The sequence below is a fragment of the Etheostoma cragini genome, chromosome 3 (genome assembly GCF_013103735.1).
Source record: "Etheostoma cragini isolate CJK2018 chromosome 3, CSU_Ecrag_1.0, whole genome shotgun sequence".
NCBI lineage: Eukaryota > Metazoa > Chordata > Actinopteri > Perciformes > Percidae > Etheostoma > Etheostoma cragini.
This window is the reverse complement of record NC_048409.1, coordinates 13648140-13668260: the sequence shown is the minus strand read 5'-3', so window position 1 is coordinate 13668260 and position 20121 is coordinate 13648140. Positions and strand designations below refer to the sequence as shown.

General features: G+C 38.0%; 1 protein-coding gene across 2 annotated transcripts in view; it reads right to left on the bottom strand.

The window, feature by feature from the left end:
• grik4 (glutamate receptor, ionotropic, kainate 4) overlaps nucleotides 1–20121 on the bottom strand; it is a 288509-nt gene that overhangs the window by 132247 nt on the left and 136141 nt on the right. For both annotated transcript variants that reach the window (XM_034867139.1, XM_034867140.1), the window contains exon 3: nucleotides 12341–12474. In XM_034867139.1, the coding sequence (XP_034723030.1) occupies nucleotides 12341–12422 (82 nt within the window). In that variant the 5' untranslated portion in view covers nucleotides 12423–12474. The remainder of the gene's footprint in view (nucleotides 1–12340; nucleotides 12475–20121) is intronic.

Sequence of the window (20121 nt, the reverse complement as noted above, 5' to 3'; positions counted from 1 at the left end):
TTTCATCACTTTTCAGGAGGAATGAAGCATTATTTCAATGAGCTGTAAGGGTACCAACAAATTTGAGCACATCTGTAACTACCACACCATTGATAGTATGCATATCAGTTTTCCAAGCTACCAACTAAAGGTACGCACACAACAAGCTTAACCAAATGAATTAAATCAGCAAACAGAGTAGCAGGCTGATTTCAGAGGTTAGTTACGCTCCTTTTTCAACATTACTACTACATTAAACATGATGCCCCAGAAGACTGTTTTGTTATTTATTGTGGCATGTTGTTGGGCCAACCTCCCTTTCCTAAGACCTGAACAAGCCTGAGGCTACTGTAATACATTTTAAAAATTCACTTGACAATTCAATAATTGAATGCATGTATTTCTTAAATATGAAGCCTTGGTTTTTTTAAGGCTGTTGGCTAAGATACTTGAGCTGTTTAAAAACAGTTGTAGTTTAGCGTTTTGCTCAACCTCAAGACGGTATCTTTATTTAGTTATGTTTATCTTTTTAAAACATTCAATATTTTCTCTTCCAATTATGTGTTTGTTCTGTCTATTATTTCTTTTTCAACGTATGGTATTTAAGTCAGACATTTTAGTTTGTGAAAATACTACCAGCACATATTGGACATTTGCATAAAAATAAATACTGTAAAATAATGTGCACTCCACAGTGAAATACTATGAATTTCCCAGTTGCACCATTGTACAGCCTTCAATGACTGAAGCCAGGCAGAGAAAACAGAAGAGAGAAGAAAACATCCCGGATATGTCAATAAAACTGCCTGCCCATAGAAGCAGGCTATATCTCATCAAGGCTGTAATTTCTACCATTACTGGTGTTATTCGCAGTAATAGAGCAAATCCCAGACAAACAGTCCATGGTCCTAACTCAAGCCCAATAGCTTCAACAAAGCTGCCATCAATTTTAACTATATGGCCACACATGCTTCCCTGCCTATATGAAAGACTTACTTCTCTTGTACTGCAAGGAAAATGTGTAAATGAATAAGAGAGTGCGTGTGTGTGTGAGAGAGTGAGTGAGTGAGTGAGTGAGTGAGTGAATGAGTGAGTGAGAGAGAGAGAGAGAGAGCAAGAGCGCCGTATAGAATCTACGTGACACCTACGGTATGTACTTAATATCTGATACTGTATGTACTATATATATATATCAAAAAGGTATTTTCTGTCAACTGCATTGGCAACAACATGTTTCTGTGCTGGAAGGACACTCAAAAATATATGGTCTTGGCTGTGTGGTGTGTGTGTGTGTGTGTGTGTGTGTGTGTGTGAGAGTGTTTGTGTATGCATTTATATATAAACCTGCCAGCCACTAAACCTTCAAAACCTGCCACCTGCAAAGCATGATGGACAGTCATGAGATATTTAAAGAAGTCCATGACAGTTTATTCTGATTTATGACCATTTTGATCAATTCTGATACTTTCATCTGTCCAAAACATCACCATCATCGCACACAATCATCCTGCAATTCTGTCACAACCCTCCCAAAACATTACTACCTGCAGTATTAAGTGCTTTTATTACTTCCAGTTTTATAGATGCCATTACTAAAAGATACATTAAAAAATAACAACTTTGCTTTGAAGTTATGATGACCAGGACAAAACTATGACATTTTAAGGTAACTTTAATGGAGGTCTGTTCTCCATTAAAAACACCAAATAAAAGTAATAGCTCCTCCCTAGTTATCACTGGTGGAACATTTATTTCTTTTCTTTTGTTTGTTTCTAGATAAGAAATAAGAATGCACTTTTTTATGTTGGTGGAAAAATTAATTTGTACAATCCACAACCCAGACCATAATAATAGCAGAAAAAAATGAACAATGTTGTGGTAAAGAGATGTAGATACAGAACATACTGTTACAGCCATTACTCCTGTAGACATCTCAACAATATATCAATGCATTAGAGCAACAAGCAGAATAGAATAGAGACATGCTGGGAAAGAGGAAAATGCCGGCCCCTGTTGATACTGTATACATAAATGCATAAGCCAGTATATGCATGCTCATGTTGTTGGCATTGATCTTATGTTGTCTCTGCCCAAATCAAAACCCAGTTAACAAAAGCCGCTTTCCTCCGCTCCCTGCCAGTAGATACTAGCTCTCCAAAGGAGTAAAAGCAGAGCATTTTCAGCATTTATAACTACATTTTCATGAATCAAGGCATAAGTGCAAGCATTGGCACAGTGTGTGGAGCTTGCTTGGTTGGCTGTGGCAACACATATTTAGCTATTTTGAGGCAAAGGTGCAAAATGGTTTTACAGAGGGAAAACATTACAATAAGTGTTTGGCTGGCATCAATCATCACTAATCAAATCATCTCATCTAATTCCCTTTAAAAGCAGTGCTCTTCACAATGCACTGACTGTAATGGACGAGGAGAGTCAAGATCCGCTGCATAAAAACAGCTCCTGCTAAGAGGAAATTGATGTCCTTGTCTGGGAGATGCAGCGTTGTAGGGGGCAAATGTGGGATAAATAAAATAATGAAACAGTTGAAAACCTTCCCTGCTTGCTCTATGCAGGGCAAAGTATTAAGTGTTTGTTATTGTAGATTACACACCCAGCATGCAGCAGACACAGAACTATAGCTTACTGGTGAAGGTAGTTGTCTCATCATGCGGGATTTGAAAAAGGAATTTTTTGACAGAGAGTTAAAATACATGACACACACACACACACACACACACACACACACACACACACACACACACACACACACACACACACACACACACACACACACACACACACACACACACACACACACACACACACACACAAGGACCTGTACACATGCATTATGTATCGAGATATGTCAGAGCTAGTTGGCTGCCTCAGAGAATGTTGCGCTGAACAGTTGGGGGTTCGTTGATTTGAACAAGGACAACATGGCAGGAGGCGAAATAGAACCAATGGCTGTCATAATCTTAGATTAGAATCACATTCTTAATACATTATAAATGACGTATTGTTTGACACTTTATAAATAGACTTTTCAAGCCCGTCTTAAAGTTATAGTTAGCCAGTTTAAGTGATGAAGAAACTATCCACAGTCCTCATTCTGAGAAAAATTACATTCCTAATTTGATTAGAACTATGAAATTTGAGGCCTAAGTAGTGTAAATTAGACAAATTAAGTAAGTATCTTCCAAAGTTAGTGTTTTTAGTATGGTACCACCACAGCTGAGCATGAAATCCCAGTCTGGGAAACACAAAGAAGAGATTCTGTTATAAATTTGATGAACTCACACTGCTCAAGCCTCATATTAACCTTAGGTAAACTTTGGAACGTATTTTTGCGGGGAACGAGGACTCTTTGTCCTCCATCTCTTCCATTGGAAGTATATTAGAAGCCATGTTGTAATGGCTAGTATGAACAGGAGGAAGGATTACAGCAAGCAAAAACTGTGTCAAGTGTGAAGAGGGGCATGTGAGAATTGTTTTACAATAATTTTGAAAAATGTGCACCTTTTCTTTAAAGAGACCCTATTATACCTAATGGTATTATACTTTTTAGCATCATGTTTGTACTCATGGGGTCCTCTAGAATAGCTCTTGGCTACCTTCCTGAAAAGCCCAGTCTGTTCTGATTGGTCAACCAAATACAAACAAGCTACTGGGCGGGCTGTGCTTGCTCAGGTCGCACCAATGGGTAGCACATTTGAAATACTGGGCTGGCTTTCATAATCAATTACATCACTAATTGAGGAATTTCAAACAGGAATGAGCCGTTTTGAAAGAAAGTTGAGTCTGTGGGAGAGAAAAGCTCCATTTGGAGTGATTTGTACGTATCTATTACATACACAATAACTATATTACACACTAAAATACTGTAAGAATTAAGGCGTAGACAACATGAATAAGAGGATATCATTAGCAAAGTAGCAGATACAACTTAAAAAGTATACATTATGCACAGGTAAGAGAGCTTGCTATAGTTTTACCATAATCCAGAGGGTTACAGACATTGTATAGGCTGGTACTAAGGTTTTATCACAGATACATCCATGTGCCATGTGGTTGTGCCATGTGGTTCAGATTGGACAAGGTTAAATCTTTGTTTAGACATTACACTATTTAAATTGGGGCACACACAATGACCTAACTTTTGTTATAGTGCTTTTGTACGTCATTGCATTTAATTGTTGACATATCCTATCATATCGACTGCTTGTATAACTGATCCAACACTGAATTGGTATTGCAGCTTCAACATACCTCACACATTGATTATGTTTATTGTACATGCAAATGCAATGCAATTTAAGCGTGCAATGGAAGTTAATGCTCTTGTGTACATTTTATATCAAATTACTCTAACCATTCAGTATAAAGTATTCCTTGGCAGCCAAACAACATTTTTAATGTAAAAATCCATAGGCTATAGTGTAATATAAATAATTTAACTTCTCCATACCAGCATTTATGGTCTTATTCTATTCGGCCATGACTCTGCTTTTCAACTGTGCTCTCCAATGCCCTGGTTATGACCTTCTTTCTACACCACCATGGGACTAACACTGTTCATGCGCTCATTTTATATAAACTAAGCTCATGCCTTCCTTCTCAGCATGTGGCAAGCTCCATTACAAATCCAAAACATCATCCCGCAGCTTGTAATTAGTTTGTTGATAATTTAAGTAAAACGCTTTCATCTTTGTGTGTGTGTAGCTGAGGATAGGGGACCTCTTCTATGAGTGCATATAGAGTATGTGCACATGCACATGTGTACATAGGCAAATTAACAACGATTAATTTAAATTTGTCTTAATAAATCCCAGTGACAATGCATTAATTCAGGAGGGTGTGTTTTGTGTGTGTGTTGGGGTGTGTGATTGAATTTAATTGACACACACTCTACATGCCTGTGCAGTGACTTTATCAGATTTACTGAATAATTTGTGTGGTAAGCTTAGGAGCAAAGCAGTGTGCATAACTGCACAACATAACTCCTATCTGCCATTTCTGTCATTAACTAAACGATTGGTCCCAGCACCTACCCTGGTAATTAAAACCTTAGAGATTAATCAAAAATTCTCCCCCCTTCTGTCGATGCCTGAGGTTGAGATTTGTCTGTGCATGTGCATGAGCTTTATTCGACCCAAAAAATCCTCAGCAAAATTTACAAATTAGGTAACTGACTTCTGAGGAAACATATCCTGTGACAAAGAGCATTGTTGCCTCCAGGCACACACACACCATTATGTAATTAACTCCCTTTTCTTTCTGGTATGTCCTCATCACATTTTCTGGCATCTAAGTGAAACAGACAGAACTGGGCAGTTGGCTCCAACAGGTGGTCACCTAAAGAGGGATTCAGCTCTGATGTGGCCTGTAGCTTCAGGTCTGTAAGTACACATGTCTGAGTGTCATTAACCTAATGGCTTGCACAGCGTATGGCTGAGTAATTAAAAGCAGCGTGAATAATAATGAATGCTCTTCACATGGCTCCTCAGTTGGACATCAGTCTCTGCTTTAGCCTCAGTTCATACAGTATGTATGAAAGTTTCACTTCAGAGAAACTAAGGCTACTTCCCTCAGTTATTCACTCTCTCTCAATCCCAACATGCCATTGTCCCTGTTCTTCCAGTAACAGTGAGTTAAATGAGTTCATAACTGCCAACTGAAGTCAATAGTCTATGAGGGCTAAATAAACCTGACTGGAGGCAAGGGCACAATGATTCAGCCATGGTGGTTCTGGCAGTCAGCCTTAATAAGTCACTGTGAGTGTGCATGGGGTTGAACGGAGGGAATTGACAGTGTGGTGCTGCTGACTTGTGAGTATTAGCTCAGCAGGACTAATTATGCTATAAAACTCTACCTGTGGGCTTAAATTTCACTAATCCACCCTTAAGTGACTGAACACACATACAGTACTGTGCATGCATGTGTGGACACAAACATTAACACTGACATGTGCACACAGAAGCCCAGTATACATAGAAATTGTGATTGTAATAGAGGATTCTGCAGTACATGTTGCACATCCAAAGCCAATTGTAGAAGATGAGCATGTGGCATGTTTGACTTTCATCCTGACTTTACACCGAAGTGTAAAACAATAAGTGCTTTTTAAAACTAAAATCCCTGCCATTACTAATGTTTTACTTGTCTAAGCTTTACTAAACCTTGACCATAGCATAGCTGTCATGTACCAATATTGTTGGAATAAATCATTTTGAAAAACTGCCGTAAAAGTCATTGATGCAATTTGATCCAGTGTTTTGCTAAATTGAGTCTAAGTGAAATAACACGAAATCCCAAATCACAGAACCACGTCTATTGTGATATTTTGTGTGTGATGTATGGCTACAGGTTTACATATTTATGAGGACCTCCACTGTGGTTACACACAGAGAGCTAGTGCATGCAGTTCTACTGTATTTACTTCAACAAGGCATATTTCCAGTGAGTATCACTACATCATACACAGTGCGGTTTGACCTCCTTATATCCATCTCAGGACAAACTGCATCCCACCCTCACTAACAGTTCAGTAATGTCAGGCGTTGGAGGTGCTTTAGGGATCTTAGGGATAATTTCTTTAAGGATTGATACCGATAGTACGGGAAATGCCAAATATCGGCCCGCTAATATATCGGTCAGGCTCTACTCTTTAAGTGTTGTTTTAGAGTATTGTAAGGAAAAATGAAAATGAAGTGTTTAACAAGTCTCAGGCTGGATCTCTGGTAGTGTGTGTTTGTGAATTCAGCTGCAGGTTGCACACAGTGTACAAGCCTCAGTATATAGTTATATTACAAGTCTGAAGTTTTTATCTTAAGTTAGAATGTCAGTATGAGCTCTCTTAATTAGGTGTCAACTTGATTGGACATTATTTACATAAATCAGTTGATTGTCTGCTGATGACATGATATAGGTGTCCTGCCTGAACTTACGCAAACTAAATTAAGTAAATAATTGATCAACATGCTGTTATTTTTCAGATCTGAAAAATTAATATCAAAAAAGTGCTGTGATAATACTCTGTTAGAATTGAACAAATTTCATAACAATCATATGTTGACTTATCTGCTTGTTAAAAAAAAAAATGGTTTACCTATTTCCTGTTGTCTGGATATGACAAAATAGACCTGAACCATAAATCATCCACTACGTTCTAATGTTGAAAGTATCATTATATAAAAGAAATGAATGTACTAACTAATTTTATACTAAAAAAAGGATGAATAAATATATTTAAGTGTATTTATGTATTTGTGTACACTACTTTACCACAAATTGTACATCTAAAACACTTTCCAAAAAACAACTAAATTCTTTTTTTATCCAAGCCTCTCCACCACACCAGCATCTATATTTTGACAGCTGTTGGGCATTTGTTTTATATGCTTTCAAAAACCACAAGGCCATATGATTCGTAGGACATTTCCAGACATTCAGGACAAATTGAAAAGTCTGCTAAAAGCTACTGAAATCTGTAACCTCTGACTGTATTGTTTTTACAGACATGGTGTGTGGGTGTGTGTGAGATGTACTGCTGTGCAATAATACATTAAATGTTAACATTAATGTTAAATATTTTACATACAACACACTTACCAAATAAAATACATGTAAATGTCACATAAAAACAAAAAGCATATATATTGCTGTGGGTAACAGTGGCATACAGCAGTAGAGGTAACAATACAGTATTTCATCATTGTGTGAGAACAGGTTTAACAACCTAAACAGTCAACACAAGAACAGGACTGGTCAGTGATTTTTACTGAAGTGCTTAAAGTTGATGGAGCAGGCACATGAGAGATGGGATACTCCAAGGTATCTACGGTCACAAGTTTTGGGAATGACTGCGATCGATACAAAAGGCCAAATTTATATGATATAAAACTCACTAAACTCTATGTGGCAAGCCATTTGGGATGATTGCAGTATGAAACTATTGTGTCGTTGTTTTGAAAGGAGTAAGCTAATGACTTTCAGGCATCTGAAAAGGACGGCCCTGGGCACCTGAGAGGCAAAAACAATTAATGAATAAATGACCGAAGAAAACCAACAAACCTAGACAGCCTAGCTTTGGAGTTGTCCCTTAGGGCCCAATAATAAGAAATGTGATTTGTCATGAAATGTCAATGGCACTAAAAAAAAAAAAATCAGTTTTTTAATACATTCCCCTGCCAGCCTTTGCTCATAACTCATTCCAAGTAAATGGTTGTATATTGATAATGTATACATGTCGTCAAATTAGATTCAATGTTAATCAATGAAAAAAACATTTATAAAGTGAAATAACAGTCACATAATAAAATCAGACAATGATTTTTCCATATATGAATATTTAGCAACTTTAAAAGTTTAAAAGATCAAGAAATGTATTTTGATTTAACATTTTATCTTTAATTTATGTGGCATATGTCTTACTGTCTTATGTCCTGGACAACCCGGACAGCAGTTGCTTTTCTGTACATGATAAATTTTGAAGCCACCTAACATACATGGATAGTACATTTGATTTGTCTATTTAAGGGCATTGTGATGCAATGATTAATATAAGATTTTGGGTCCAAAAGTCCATTATAAACATGGGGCTATTGTGTGTAAAAATGTCCATAGAAACCAATTATAATCCTTACTCTCTGGTTAAAGAGAGAATCCACATGCTCTAAAAAAAAAAAATCCTAAACCTGTTCTCTTACAATATCACTAACAGCACATTTAAGGTGAGCAAAAGGATATTGGCTGAGGAAATTTTACAGCACTTGAGTGAGCAGACACCCAGTGGGTGCCAACAACTAAATTTAGTGTTGATCTCATAGGAGGAGGCCTTCCTTGCGGTGAAGGAAACATTATGTGGGCATTAGAGAGATATGAGAATGCCCGTCTAAATGTATTAATTAACAGACACATCATCTGTCTGTCAAAAGCAACACTAATATAATAGTGTATTGAGACTTACTTAATTGGAATCTCTTAATATTGAGCAGTTAATCGCGCTAAGAAAATGAAAAACATTTTTAAAAAGTGATCACTGCACACATGCGTTGCCCCTGCTACTTTTCTTATGAAATATATTTCAATAGGTACCATAAGATGGAAAAGTAATCCATCTCCTATGAAACGTCCTATTGCCTTTGATTCATGAATAGCAGATGATTTGGCTTTTATATTCGGATATTGAACTAGACAAAGGAAGCGTGTGTGTGTGAGTGAGAGAGTGTGTTTATAAAGTGCAGGCTCTGCAGTGTAAGGAAAAGTTGGCAGTGTTGATGAATGAGGCTCTAATGAAGGACCTTGTGGTTCTACCGACTTGTTTTCCTAGATTTTCCCTCCCTGTATTAACAAAGACAGACAGATCAGCTCATAGTTGTGATGTGTCTGTGTGGAAGAGGATTTCTTCAAGTTAGCATAAGCAGCGGCTTATTGGCTGGATTAGACGGCAGACACTCTCCCACTTAACTAATGGGGGAATACCACCCACAAAAACAAGCTGCACCATATGGGGTGAACAAGGATTTTAATGTAATGTAGTATCTATTCTTCATTCATGTAGCTCCATGTCTGAATCAATCAGAGGGCTTCTCAACAGAAAGTTATTCCATTGTGTTAATGGATTTGATGTAATACACTGTATTGAACATTTGATGTGTTAATGTCTTTGATCTAGTCTATCAAATTATGTTTTTATAATTAGTTAAAGCTTTATTTGTCTGTGTGGTATTTCTTATTACAAAGCAATACTGACGCAAATTCAATTATTCACTCTCAGGTCAAGCTTCCTGTAATTCATCTTTTCATTACTCAATCTATGCAACTGCCAACAACATTGCAAATTATACACAACAGTAAAAAAGTAAATTAAAGTTACATTCTTTTTTTTAATACCAATCAGAGGGTCTACCAGGCATGTAGGCATGCCAACTAATTTAAAAACAAAAGTCATTTCTATCCCCCGGTTGGCCAACAACACAGCCGAGACCAAGAGAAGTTCCTCAGTTCACCTACGCTGAGCTCACTGCTGGCTGCTGGATGGTCCTGGCGGGGAGAGTGGCAGGGGAGGGAGGTTGTTTTTGGCTCTGATACATTCAGAGAAGGCCAGACAGTGACATTATGCCAGCCAGGCAGGACTCGAGGGACAGCCATGTTAAATACCAACTCATGGAGTGCAAATGGCATGGAGTTTGTTGTGGTGTTTGGGGGTATGTGTATGTTTGCGTGCACTGGTGTACATTGAAATGTGTGCGGCTGCGTGTTTATGCCTTGTGCATAAATACACACACACAAATACATAGGCAGAGGACACACAAACACATACCGACAGCACGCTGGCACAGAGACTGGTGCTGTTCATAGATGACATTAGAAAGAAATAGAAAAACAGGCCAAAAGCCTAATTATCCATCAAAGATGAAACATGACTGAGATAAACATAAACCACCATTGCTGCTGAGGTGTTTTTGTATTAACAGGTGGAGGGTGAAAGAGAACGCAGAGAGAAAGCAGAGGCATTAGGGCTGCTAGTCATTTATCCAACAAGATTCACAAACAAGAAATGATTTGTTCTTGGTCTCATTGATACAGTAAACCTTGAGGTTGTGTTGTTTTTTACAGAACATTGTTTGGGGGCATCATATGCAAAATCACCAAAGATTCTGCCAACCTAAGCTGTGCTGTGGGAGCGCTGTGAAACAGACATGAGAGTGACACAAACATATAGTATCTTGTTCAAAAATAAGAAATGTGGATACTGTTCAAAGATGACAGTTAAACTGACTCCATTTTGTCAAGGCTCAAAATACTGGAAGGATAAAAAAGACTTACTTCTCTCACACAACAAGAGAAGTAAAGCGAAGAGGGAAAGATCAAAAAGAAGCTGCATTAAAGTTCCACTATGCATTTGTAAACCTGTAAGACTGGGACATTTACACAATTAGTTTTCAATCCTTTTATATTTACCACATGTGGATTAACATTCGGATTTTGTGGTATTTCCACCCATCTCCCCTGACAACAAATCTAACTCTCAGCTGTTCCTCAAAATTGACAACCATGCTACAAATAAAGGGAGCCATTCAGAGTCCACGAAGGGAGTCACAATAGTCTGTGAGCTGTAGCATCAATCTCATTCTTAATCTCTATCTTTACCTCTACTTCACATTTGTTTCAAGCACACACACACACACACACACACACACACACACACACGTACACACACACACAACACACACACACACGTACACACACACACACACACACACAGTTTTCCACTTAAGACAAGGGGTCTATACATAAACAAAAAGAGAGTCAGTCCAACTTTTGGTAGACAGGGAGCTAGTGACAGGGTGTCAGAGACCTGCTGACTGGAAGAGAATAATAACAAGTAGGAATAACTCCCATTGGTTACCAACAGACTGGCAGGTTACGAGGTATTTGAACCATGCCCTCTCAGATGCAATGTCTAGTCAGTTTCAACCGTGGTCCACCGATCTGCCACAATTTCCAGAAGCAGAATATCACTTTTTTGCAGAACTTCCTCCTATTGTCTCAAACTGTTCAAGCTGCTGGCGTAACAACACCATTGATTTAGACAGAAATTACAAACACTAAAAACACACTTTGCTATCTGAAAATGGAGTTTCAGCCCAAAAAGGTATGTGGACCAGGGCAACAGAAGAAGGGTGATCAATGGGGCTAGACTAAGATGTCAGGTATGGTTACATATTCAATAGAATACAGACAAGTTGCGCTTGGATTGCACTACTAGTGAAATATATATTAAAATGTATTTCAAAGAAAGTATTATATTTGTGCTAGGGATGTCTATGGTGTATTGTGGTTTAGCCAGAATGATTAAGCTCTTCTCTACAAAGATACTGCATGGCGTTCTCTCTGCAATACTACTTAGAGGAATTGTGATTTGTATTTTAGAGCCAATTAGGACTGTTTCAAATTCACACATTTTTACAGTTTTTAGCCAGTTGATACATCAAGCCATGTGTAACTGGGGAAACATGGTATTTCTCAACATTATGAGTGAACTTCTTTAGCAAATTTTCCCATTAGAGACTGTGACGATAGACAGTAATATCCTTTTGAGCTAACATTTCAACAGTTATTTGATCGAAGCTCATGCTTGAGAATTAAAATTTGAAATTCTTTCATTCAGAGTTTTTCATTTAATGTGGAGTAGAAAATCCTTTTAGGCATGCACTAAATGAATATCCTGCAAGTGTGACTTGTAAGGTCTTTGAACTAATAAAAAAAGACTTCCAGGGTCAACATGGCTCTGTAGCATTTTTTTTTCAACTGCTACTAGATTGTACAATATTTCAATTTAGTCATTCAAATTTACCTATTCTGAAGGAGAGCGGGCCACCAGAGGTGCTTCTCACCCACATGGCTAAGAAGAGCAGGAGCGCCCAGGCTGTGAGCATCTTCTATGACTCCTCATGGGTCCTGCCCCGGGGGTGCCCCTGTCACAGCCACCTGGAAAACAGACAAAGCAGAGCACACCATTTACACATGAACCAACATCAAGAGGGACACCCAAAAGCCAAAGATGTACAGCAGACGGTTAAACCTGTAGACATACAGTACTTTCTATGTCTCTCTTGCTCTCTCTGTCTGTCTGTCTCTTATGTTGCATGCTGGGAATTTGTTGGTGAGTGTGAAACTGCTGCTAAGTGACTCTGCAGCCCACAGGAGTTTTGATGACTGCCACACTGTCGTAACACAGAGCTTGATTTAAATCAGCAAAATATCTAATATAGTGAGCATTCTTTTCTTCATCTGTTGGTCACTTATTTTGCTTGAGGGACGTGGTGAAATGTAAACAAGTACACACACACACACACACACCCCCACACACATCTAAAAAGGGAAAATATTGTACGCTTTACTCCACTAAAGTTTTATACCATTAGTTACTTTGCAGATTCAAGTTATTTTTAGTAAAACGGGAATCAAATAAACAATCATATTATCTATTAAAGTACCCAGCAGTATATAAAGTTATCAAGATTAGCTCCACCTTAACCAGTTTCAATATAAGTGATGGGTATACAATAATGCTTCTCTAATTACAATGTGTAGGTTTATATATTGTACATGTACAGTGGGGTTCTAAAATTTGGGCCCAACCGGTAAAGATTTGTACTAATGTGCATAAAGAAGCCAGGAAAAGACGGAAACATCTCCAAAATGCATCAAATGACAGGTAAGACATTCGTATAATACGTCACAAAAACTTAGGTTTTATTTCCATAATTTACGCTTTCAAAATTACAGAAAAAAAAAATGGTGTCTGCAAATTTTGTGCACCCTGCAGAGTTAAATCCGTGTACTGCCCCCTTTGGCAAGTTTCACAGCTTGGAAACGCTTCTTGTAGCCAGCCAAGAGTCTTTCAATTCCTGTTTGAGGTAACTTCAGCTTGTCACAGATGGCATCAAGTTAGCATCCAAAATTTGCTGAAATGATATTGGATTACATTTTTTCATTAAATTCTGTGCAGTTTCTTCTCCAAACATACCTTTGCTCATTCATGCCAAAAAGTTCTATTTTAACCTCATCGGTCCACAGAACTTGTTTCCACAATGCATCAGGCTTGTCTATATGTTCATTTGCAAACTTCAAACACTGATTGTTGTGATGAGGACATAGAAAAGGTTATCTTCTGATGACTCTTCCATGAAGACCATATCTGTACAAGTATCTCTTTATAGTGGAATGGTGTAGCACAACTGCAGTGACTGCCAGGTCTTTCTGGATGGATCGTGGGTTTTGACTTGAATTTCTCACAATCCTGCAAGTTGTTCTGTCTGATATTTTTCTTGGTCTTCCAGACCTTGCTTTAACTTCCACTGTTCCTGATGACTGCCATTTCTTAATTACATACCGAACAGAGGATATTGGCATCTAAAAACGCATTGCTATCTTCTTCTTTGTGAGCGTCAACTATTTTCAGTTTCAGTTTTCTAGAAGTGTTTAGAAGAAGCCATGGTGCTGATTGTTGGGGCAAGGTCAGATGAGTCTGGGCATTTAAAACCTTAAGATTGACATCACCTGGTCTTTCCAAACGATGATTGTTTCTTTTTAGCATGTATATCAGTGAAGTCTGGCCTCCATTCAGTTACATTACTTTGCAAAGACGTTTGAAGTTATGCTAGTAAGTAGTATGTAAGGGTGAAATTCCACATAGGAAGGTTGAACGGGGTGGTGAATTGGTAAAACCGGGGTAAAACAGCTAACACTTCTGTACTTTTTGTTTTTCTTCTTAAGAGCACCACAGCAGTGGCAATTTGGGATTGGCAAGCATTGCTCTTTCACTTCATCTACCCAGATTTTTGCTGGCATCACAGGGTTTAAACTAGTAACTTTCCCAGCTGCTTCTCCAACCTTTAAAGCCTCCATTATCCTAGTGTGTTTGAGTACAAATACAATTCGTTCAAGCATTTAGTACATGCACGTCTTCCAAGCTTTTAACCTGTAATGTCTTTCTTACTGCTAGGGCGCAGGCGGGCTATGACAACCTGTCATATGTGTGTCAGTTATGTATAATTCCGGCTGTTTTGGGCTGTTTTTGCTAAATTCAGATTTTAAAGAACCGTGTCCTCTCTGCCCTGTTTTTCCATGTACTTCTCTTCTTTTTGAGTTATTCCCTCTCAGTATCTGCTCTTCTTTTAAAGGTTTTTGAGGTTGCTGATGTGCCATTTTTTGGCTTTGCTTTTTCATTATCCTCTATCACCTGTTTCATTGTTTTTTCTGAGTAAATCAATATGACAGCAGCCTCTCATTGACACAAGCGGATAATTGTATAAAGTATATATTTTCCTATTTTTTTATTTTTATTTTTTAAAGAGTGGTTGACCAATAGGGGAAAATAGACTTGATAGTGGTCCAAATGGGACCAAAGCAGTAAGGGAACTGTTATGGTTCAGCGCTGTTTCTAAATGTAATACTGTTATCAGATCATGTGCTTTGCTCTTCGTGTCAATATTTTCAATAAAGCATCTAAGGATTAAAATGGAAAAAAATGATAAGGAATTGCATGCCATTTTTATCAGTTTAAGTAATAAAAGGTTTGTGCAATTACAGCACAATGTGACAGTCTAACACTTCTGGATTTTGTTTAATTTATATTGCATCAAATGATGTGTGGTTCAGTCAGGCAGTCATTTGAATGTGTTGATTGTACACAATAAAGACTAAGAAAAACCACAGCACGCCATCATTTATTTCACAATACGACCCATGAGTGTGTTAACAGTACAACATTTAGCCTAGTCATGGTATTTTTAGTTGCTTGATTAATACAAGTCCTGATCTCTTTTCATTAGGTAAGGCTTTCCTTTAATTAGTCTTTATTAAAGCTAGCCAACAAGTGGGTGGTTCTGGCAAACAGACACAGAGGACAGTGTCATCTCTTGTTGTCAGTGTTTATGTTGCAGAGAATAGATAGTTTCTCAAAGAAGTTGAGAGAGGCCAGTATCTATAGGTCATTGCAACCAGAGTGACAGTATTGCACTGGGAGGAAACAGGAACTGTATGAGAACATTACCTTGGACAGGACAAACAAAGAGTCTCTTTAGACTCATCCTTCCAAACCTAGTGAGCCAATTTGATTTGTTAGATGCATGGAGGACAAAGCATCCAAATGTCAGACAGTCCACCTGTGAAGATGGCAGACAGCAAGCTTAGCACAGCCAGACTCAATAGACTAAGGTTTCTATTTTTATACAGGCACATAGCCAGCAGAGGTGCAAATGTAGCCACAATATCATTTATCTGACAGACAAAAACGCTTAAAGTCGGGGGCGACTGTCATGACTTTTCTTACTTATTTTCTCAACTGTCAATATTAATTACCTAAGCTGTTTATTGTTTAATATTTCATGGTTGGAATGGGGAAAATATGAGCGGTTTTGGTGTAATGGAGAGCTTTTGTTTTTTGTCTGTCAGTATGTTATATGTACTATGTATGTTAGGGATGTATTTTTTTTTTAGGTCCCCTCAAGTTGTTTTGTTAACTGTCTTGTCTAATTGTGAATGTACTGTATTTTCTTGCCTTTAAGGACCCACTCGAAAACGAGATGCTACCTCTCAATGGGTTATTGCTAATAAAAGAATTTCATCTTAATTTTATTAAAAGGAAAATTCTGGTTGATTCCAACACGTAGCTCTGTTGTTTGTAACTTTGGAGTGCTGTCAGTACAGAGAAAAATTAAAACAATTGGTGCTGCCTTCACTGTGTTATCCTCCTGCTAGAGTTAGCACCCAACATACTTAAAAATAAAGCATATGCTTATTTTTGAATACATATTTATATCTCTTTTTAGTGTTGTAGTTTGTAGACTGTCCCAGAACACTCCTTGCATTAACAACACCGGAACTAAACATAGCTGAATTGGCTCAACTTTCCTGCATTTCTTTCACATCTACAGCAGAGAGATTCACTGTGTTCCCTCGGAAGGAATCACTGCACATGGGTAGGCACTTTTAATGACATTTTGAACCTGTTTAGAGGCTAAAAACACGTTTAAAACTTGCCCTGTTTAAGCTTGTTGGGTGCTAACTCTAGCAGGAGGAAAACACGGAGTAGGCAGCCCTGATTGTGTTCGTTTTTCTCTCTACTGACAGCACTCCAAATTTACAAACAAGGCTACGTGTTGAAAATCGACCGGAATTTTCCTTTAAGCAGGCCGTCAGTCAAGCCCATTAATGGTAGAATCCATAAAATACAGTACATGGACCAAATACTTCATCAGAGAAAAGATCTACGGCTACAAAAGCATCCTGTAGTCTCACATAATGTCTGCTGTGAGTAATAATTCCATTGGAAGGTATATATTGTTTATATAACATCAGATGAGGGATGCACTCTGCCCTTTCTAAGCAACTCTCAGGAAAGTGTTTGAACGTAAGTGCAACCATATGAGCCAGTGGTATTACAGATATGGCCTTGGAAATTGTTTCAGGATTAATGGCCCATTGTTGCAAAATATAATCAAATCCTCAAGTCCAGCAATGTGAATACATTTTGAAATAAGAGTTTACTTCAATGCCATTTCATATCTTTAGTTAGTAAAATTTGGTGGCTCACTGGCTGTGATAGGCAATAAGACACATCCTGTGGGTACTTAAACTACCTTACTGAGTTATTGCTCAGGAGAGCCCTGAGGAACAGTTGGATCCGACTGTCAACACATCAAGATCATTTCACAGACCTTTCCTAGGAAAACTATGCAAATAACAGCTGTCAAAAGTCTTCCCCCAAGGTTCTCAGAATAGGAGAAAAACAGCATCAAATGAGAGGCCTGTTTCGAAATTAATTGAGTACTGAAAATTCCTTGCAGCTTGTATTGTTGTGCACACAGGGGGATTACTGTGCTTTATTGTTCACTTAGCCTGACTCTAGGGCAGCATGTTTAAAACAATGTAAATGGCTCTCATATAACCAACAACTGATAGCCCAGAGTGCATGTTTTAGTACAGCAGCACAGGAAAGATTCAACTAGAATGCTTTACTGCCTCTACTAGTTGAAAGCCTCTACTAGTTGAAAGCTGTACTGCCTCTACAAACTAACTATCATTTACTTCAATTGGAAGTGAAAAAAAAACATACACAAAGCTGTTTTGATACCCTTGAAAAAATACTAAGGTAAATCAATGTCAATGGTACCTCAGATATTAAATGTAGCAGCAGCCTCCACAGGCTGAATCACCATTGAGTAGATGCACAAGTCTTGGCAGGCTTTAGATTGGTAGTCATTGCAATCTAAACACTATTGGCTCTTCAGTGAGATCAGCTCATTCATGTTAGAGTTTAAAACAAATTCCAATACACTTAATACAGGTGTAGGATTAAGATTTGGTAGGATGACTGCTCTCATTTTTCCAAAACTCCTTAGTTTATCATCATTGAGTTTAGCTTCTGATCTCAGACACACAAACACAGATTGATTTATATCTCTACTACTGTATTGCTACTTGAATATTTAGCAGAACAGCTAAAATGCATACTGCTCCTTTAAAACATGCAGTAGATTATGTCAAGGAAGTAAAACAATCTATGGTTCCAAGACCGGAAAAACACAAATTCGCAAGTGGAGCAGAGAGTGAGAAGTAAGGGCATTTAGGAATAAGCAGATCAATTGTAAAGTATTGGTATCACAGGCATAAAAATTACTTCTTTAAATTTCTAATCTGTGCTGGTATAGAGTTTACACGTACCAACTATGTGTGTTGCACACCAACAGAGCACCAACTCACTTTTTTTTACAGAAAGTTCTCCTCTATAGTACGGATTTGTGGACACAACTTAATCTGAGTGTCTAGATCTCCTCCGCTCTCTCACTCTTTGGACTCTTTAGTCTCTCACTCTCTTAACTCCCATCCTTCATGCCTCAGGTCCAAACACCAAATTTACATGGCCATTTTGTTTATTTTCTTGAAGGCAGGTTTGGTTCTTCATACATTATCTGTCTGGCACATTTGTAAAACTAAATGTTAGAGTTGGATTGGCCACTGCTGTAGTATTTATCAACAGTTGTATTTCTCATGACACTAACATATTGGACAGAAACCTCATGACAATATAACTGTGATGATTCTTCCTGAGCGCTTGAATCAATGTCTTTAAAGTCCCACTGCAGAAACTGGATTGTGGAGGAGTGGGGATAACAATTGCACATCTTACTTTTACTGTGAATTGGCATGAATAGGTAGACAGATAGGCAATCATACTGCATAGAGTTGTACCCATTGCATTTTCAAAATATGCTTCCCCTGAATCTTGAGTAGGCGGGGATCTTGAAATAAAATGCCAGCTATGGTAACTCTTCTTTTGTTGTTTTTTGATCACAGAAAAGACAGCGCAGGCTGAGATGGTGTGATGAAATCAGAGAAAAGCAGACTGCAGTGCAATCATAGGTGTTAGATATAGTATACAGTATAACACAGACGGTGTACTGGAATTTCTTACTCTAAAGGAGTCGCTGACTTTAAAGATTTTTATTTCACTTCAATATGGTGCAGGTGTCTAAATACAAAGTGAATGAAGACAATATAGCTGAAGCTGTGTTGTTCATATCTGCTGTGGAAGATCATATTAAATGGAAATGTGATCATGATGCTCCAAGTTGCTTACTTACAGATCCAACGTGTGTAAGTGAGCAACTGTTTAGCCACTGCCACAGTTTGTTTTTATATTTTGTCTTCCACCCTAGTAGCAAAAGTAATAATTACAGCTTTAAAGAACTCACAATACTCAAAACATGTCATTAGTTGCAGTGAGAGAAAAAATACATCTTTAAAATGAATGTTTCAATGCAGCCTGTGTCATAAATAAAGAACTGGAACAATATGCAAAAGACTCAGATAAATGGGTTAGAGACGGTAATAATTATGTGGGAATAATATGGGGGATTGGTTGACATTGCATTCATTCTTCCAGCCGAAAAATTGGAAAATATTGGAAGGACTGATAAAGGAGGTTTTTGGCTTGGAATAAAACAACACATTACACTTCAAGGATGGCATGGCAATTCTTCTTTGTGACAAAATATTAATATATGTTTCTCCACCCCCGGGTCCAATGCTTGTTCAATAGAAACACAGCAATTTGCTTGTGTGCGCACACAGACACACAATCCATTTTTGGTTAAATCCCATTTTTATAAAAGCCACAGGGTGACACCGGCAGTCTTGCAGCACAGACTGTTGTTAAGTATCAGTGTCATAGTTGACAAATGACCTTTACAGTGTGTGGAGGAAAACAGATACTCCACAACCACTTTTGCTCAATCTTGTTCTCAAATCTCAACCCACTGCTCCCTTTGAGGTGTGTTACCAAATGTGAAATGTACACAGTATATATTTGCATCTCTATATTAGATGAAAATTACATGTGAGCAAGGTTTATACTGTAGGGATCCAACATCTGCACTAAATGACATCTGCACCTGAAACCTTAGAGGCACATTGTGAGAACCCCAAAGTTTTGGCTGCAAGTTGGGATGCACTCTTGGAGCTGTAACACGTACTATATATATATATATATATATACAGTGGGTACGGAAAGTATTCAGACCCCTTTAAATTTGTCACTCTTTGTTTCATTGCAGCCTTTTTCCAAAA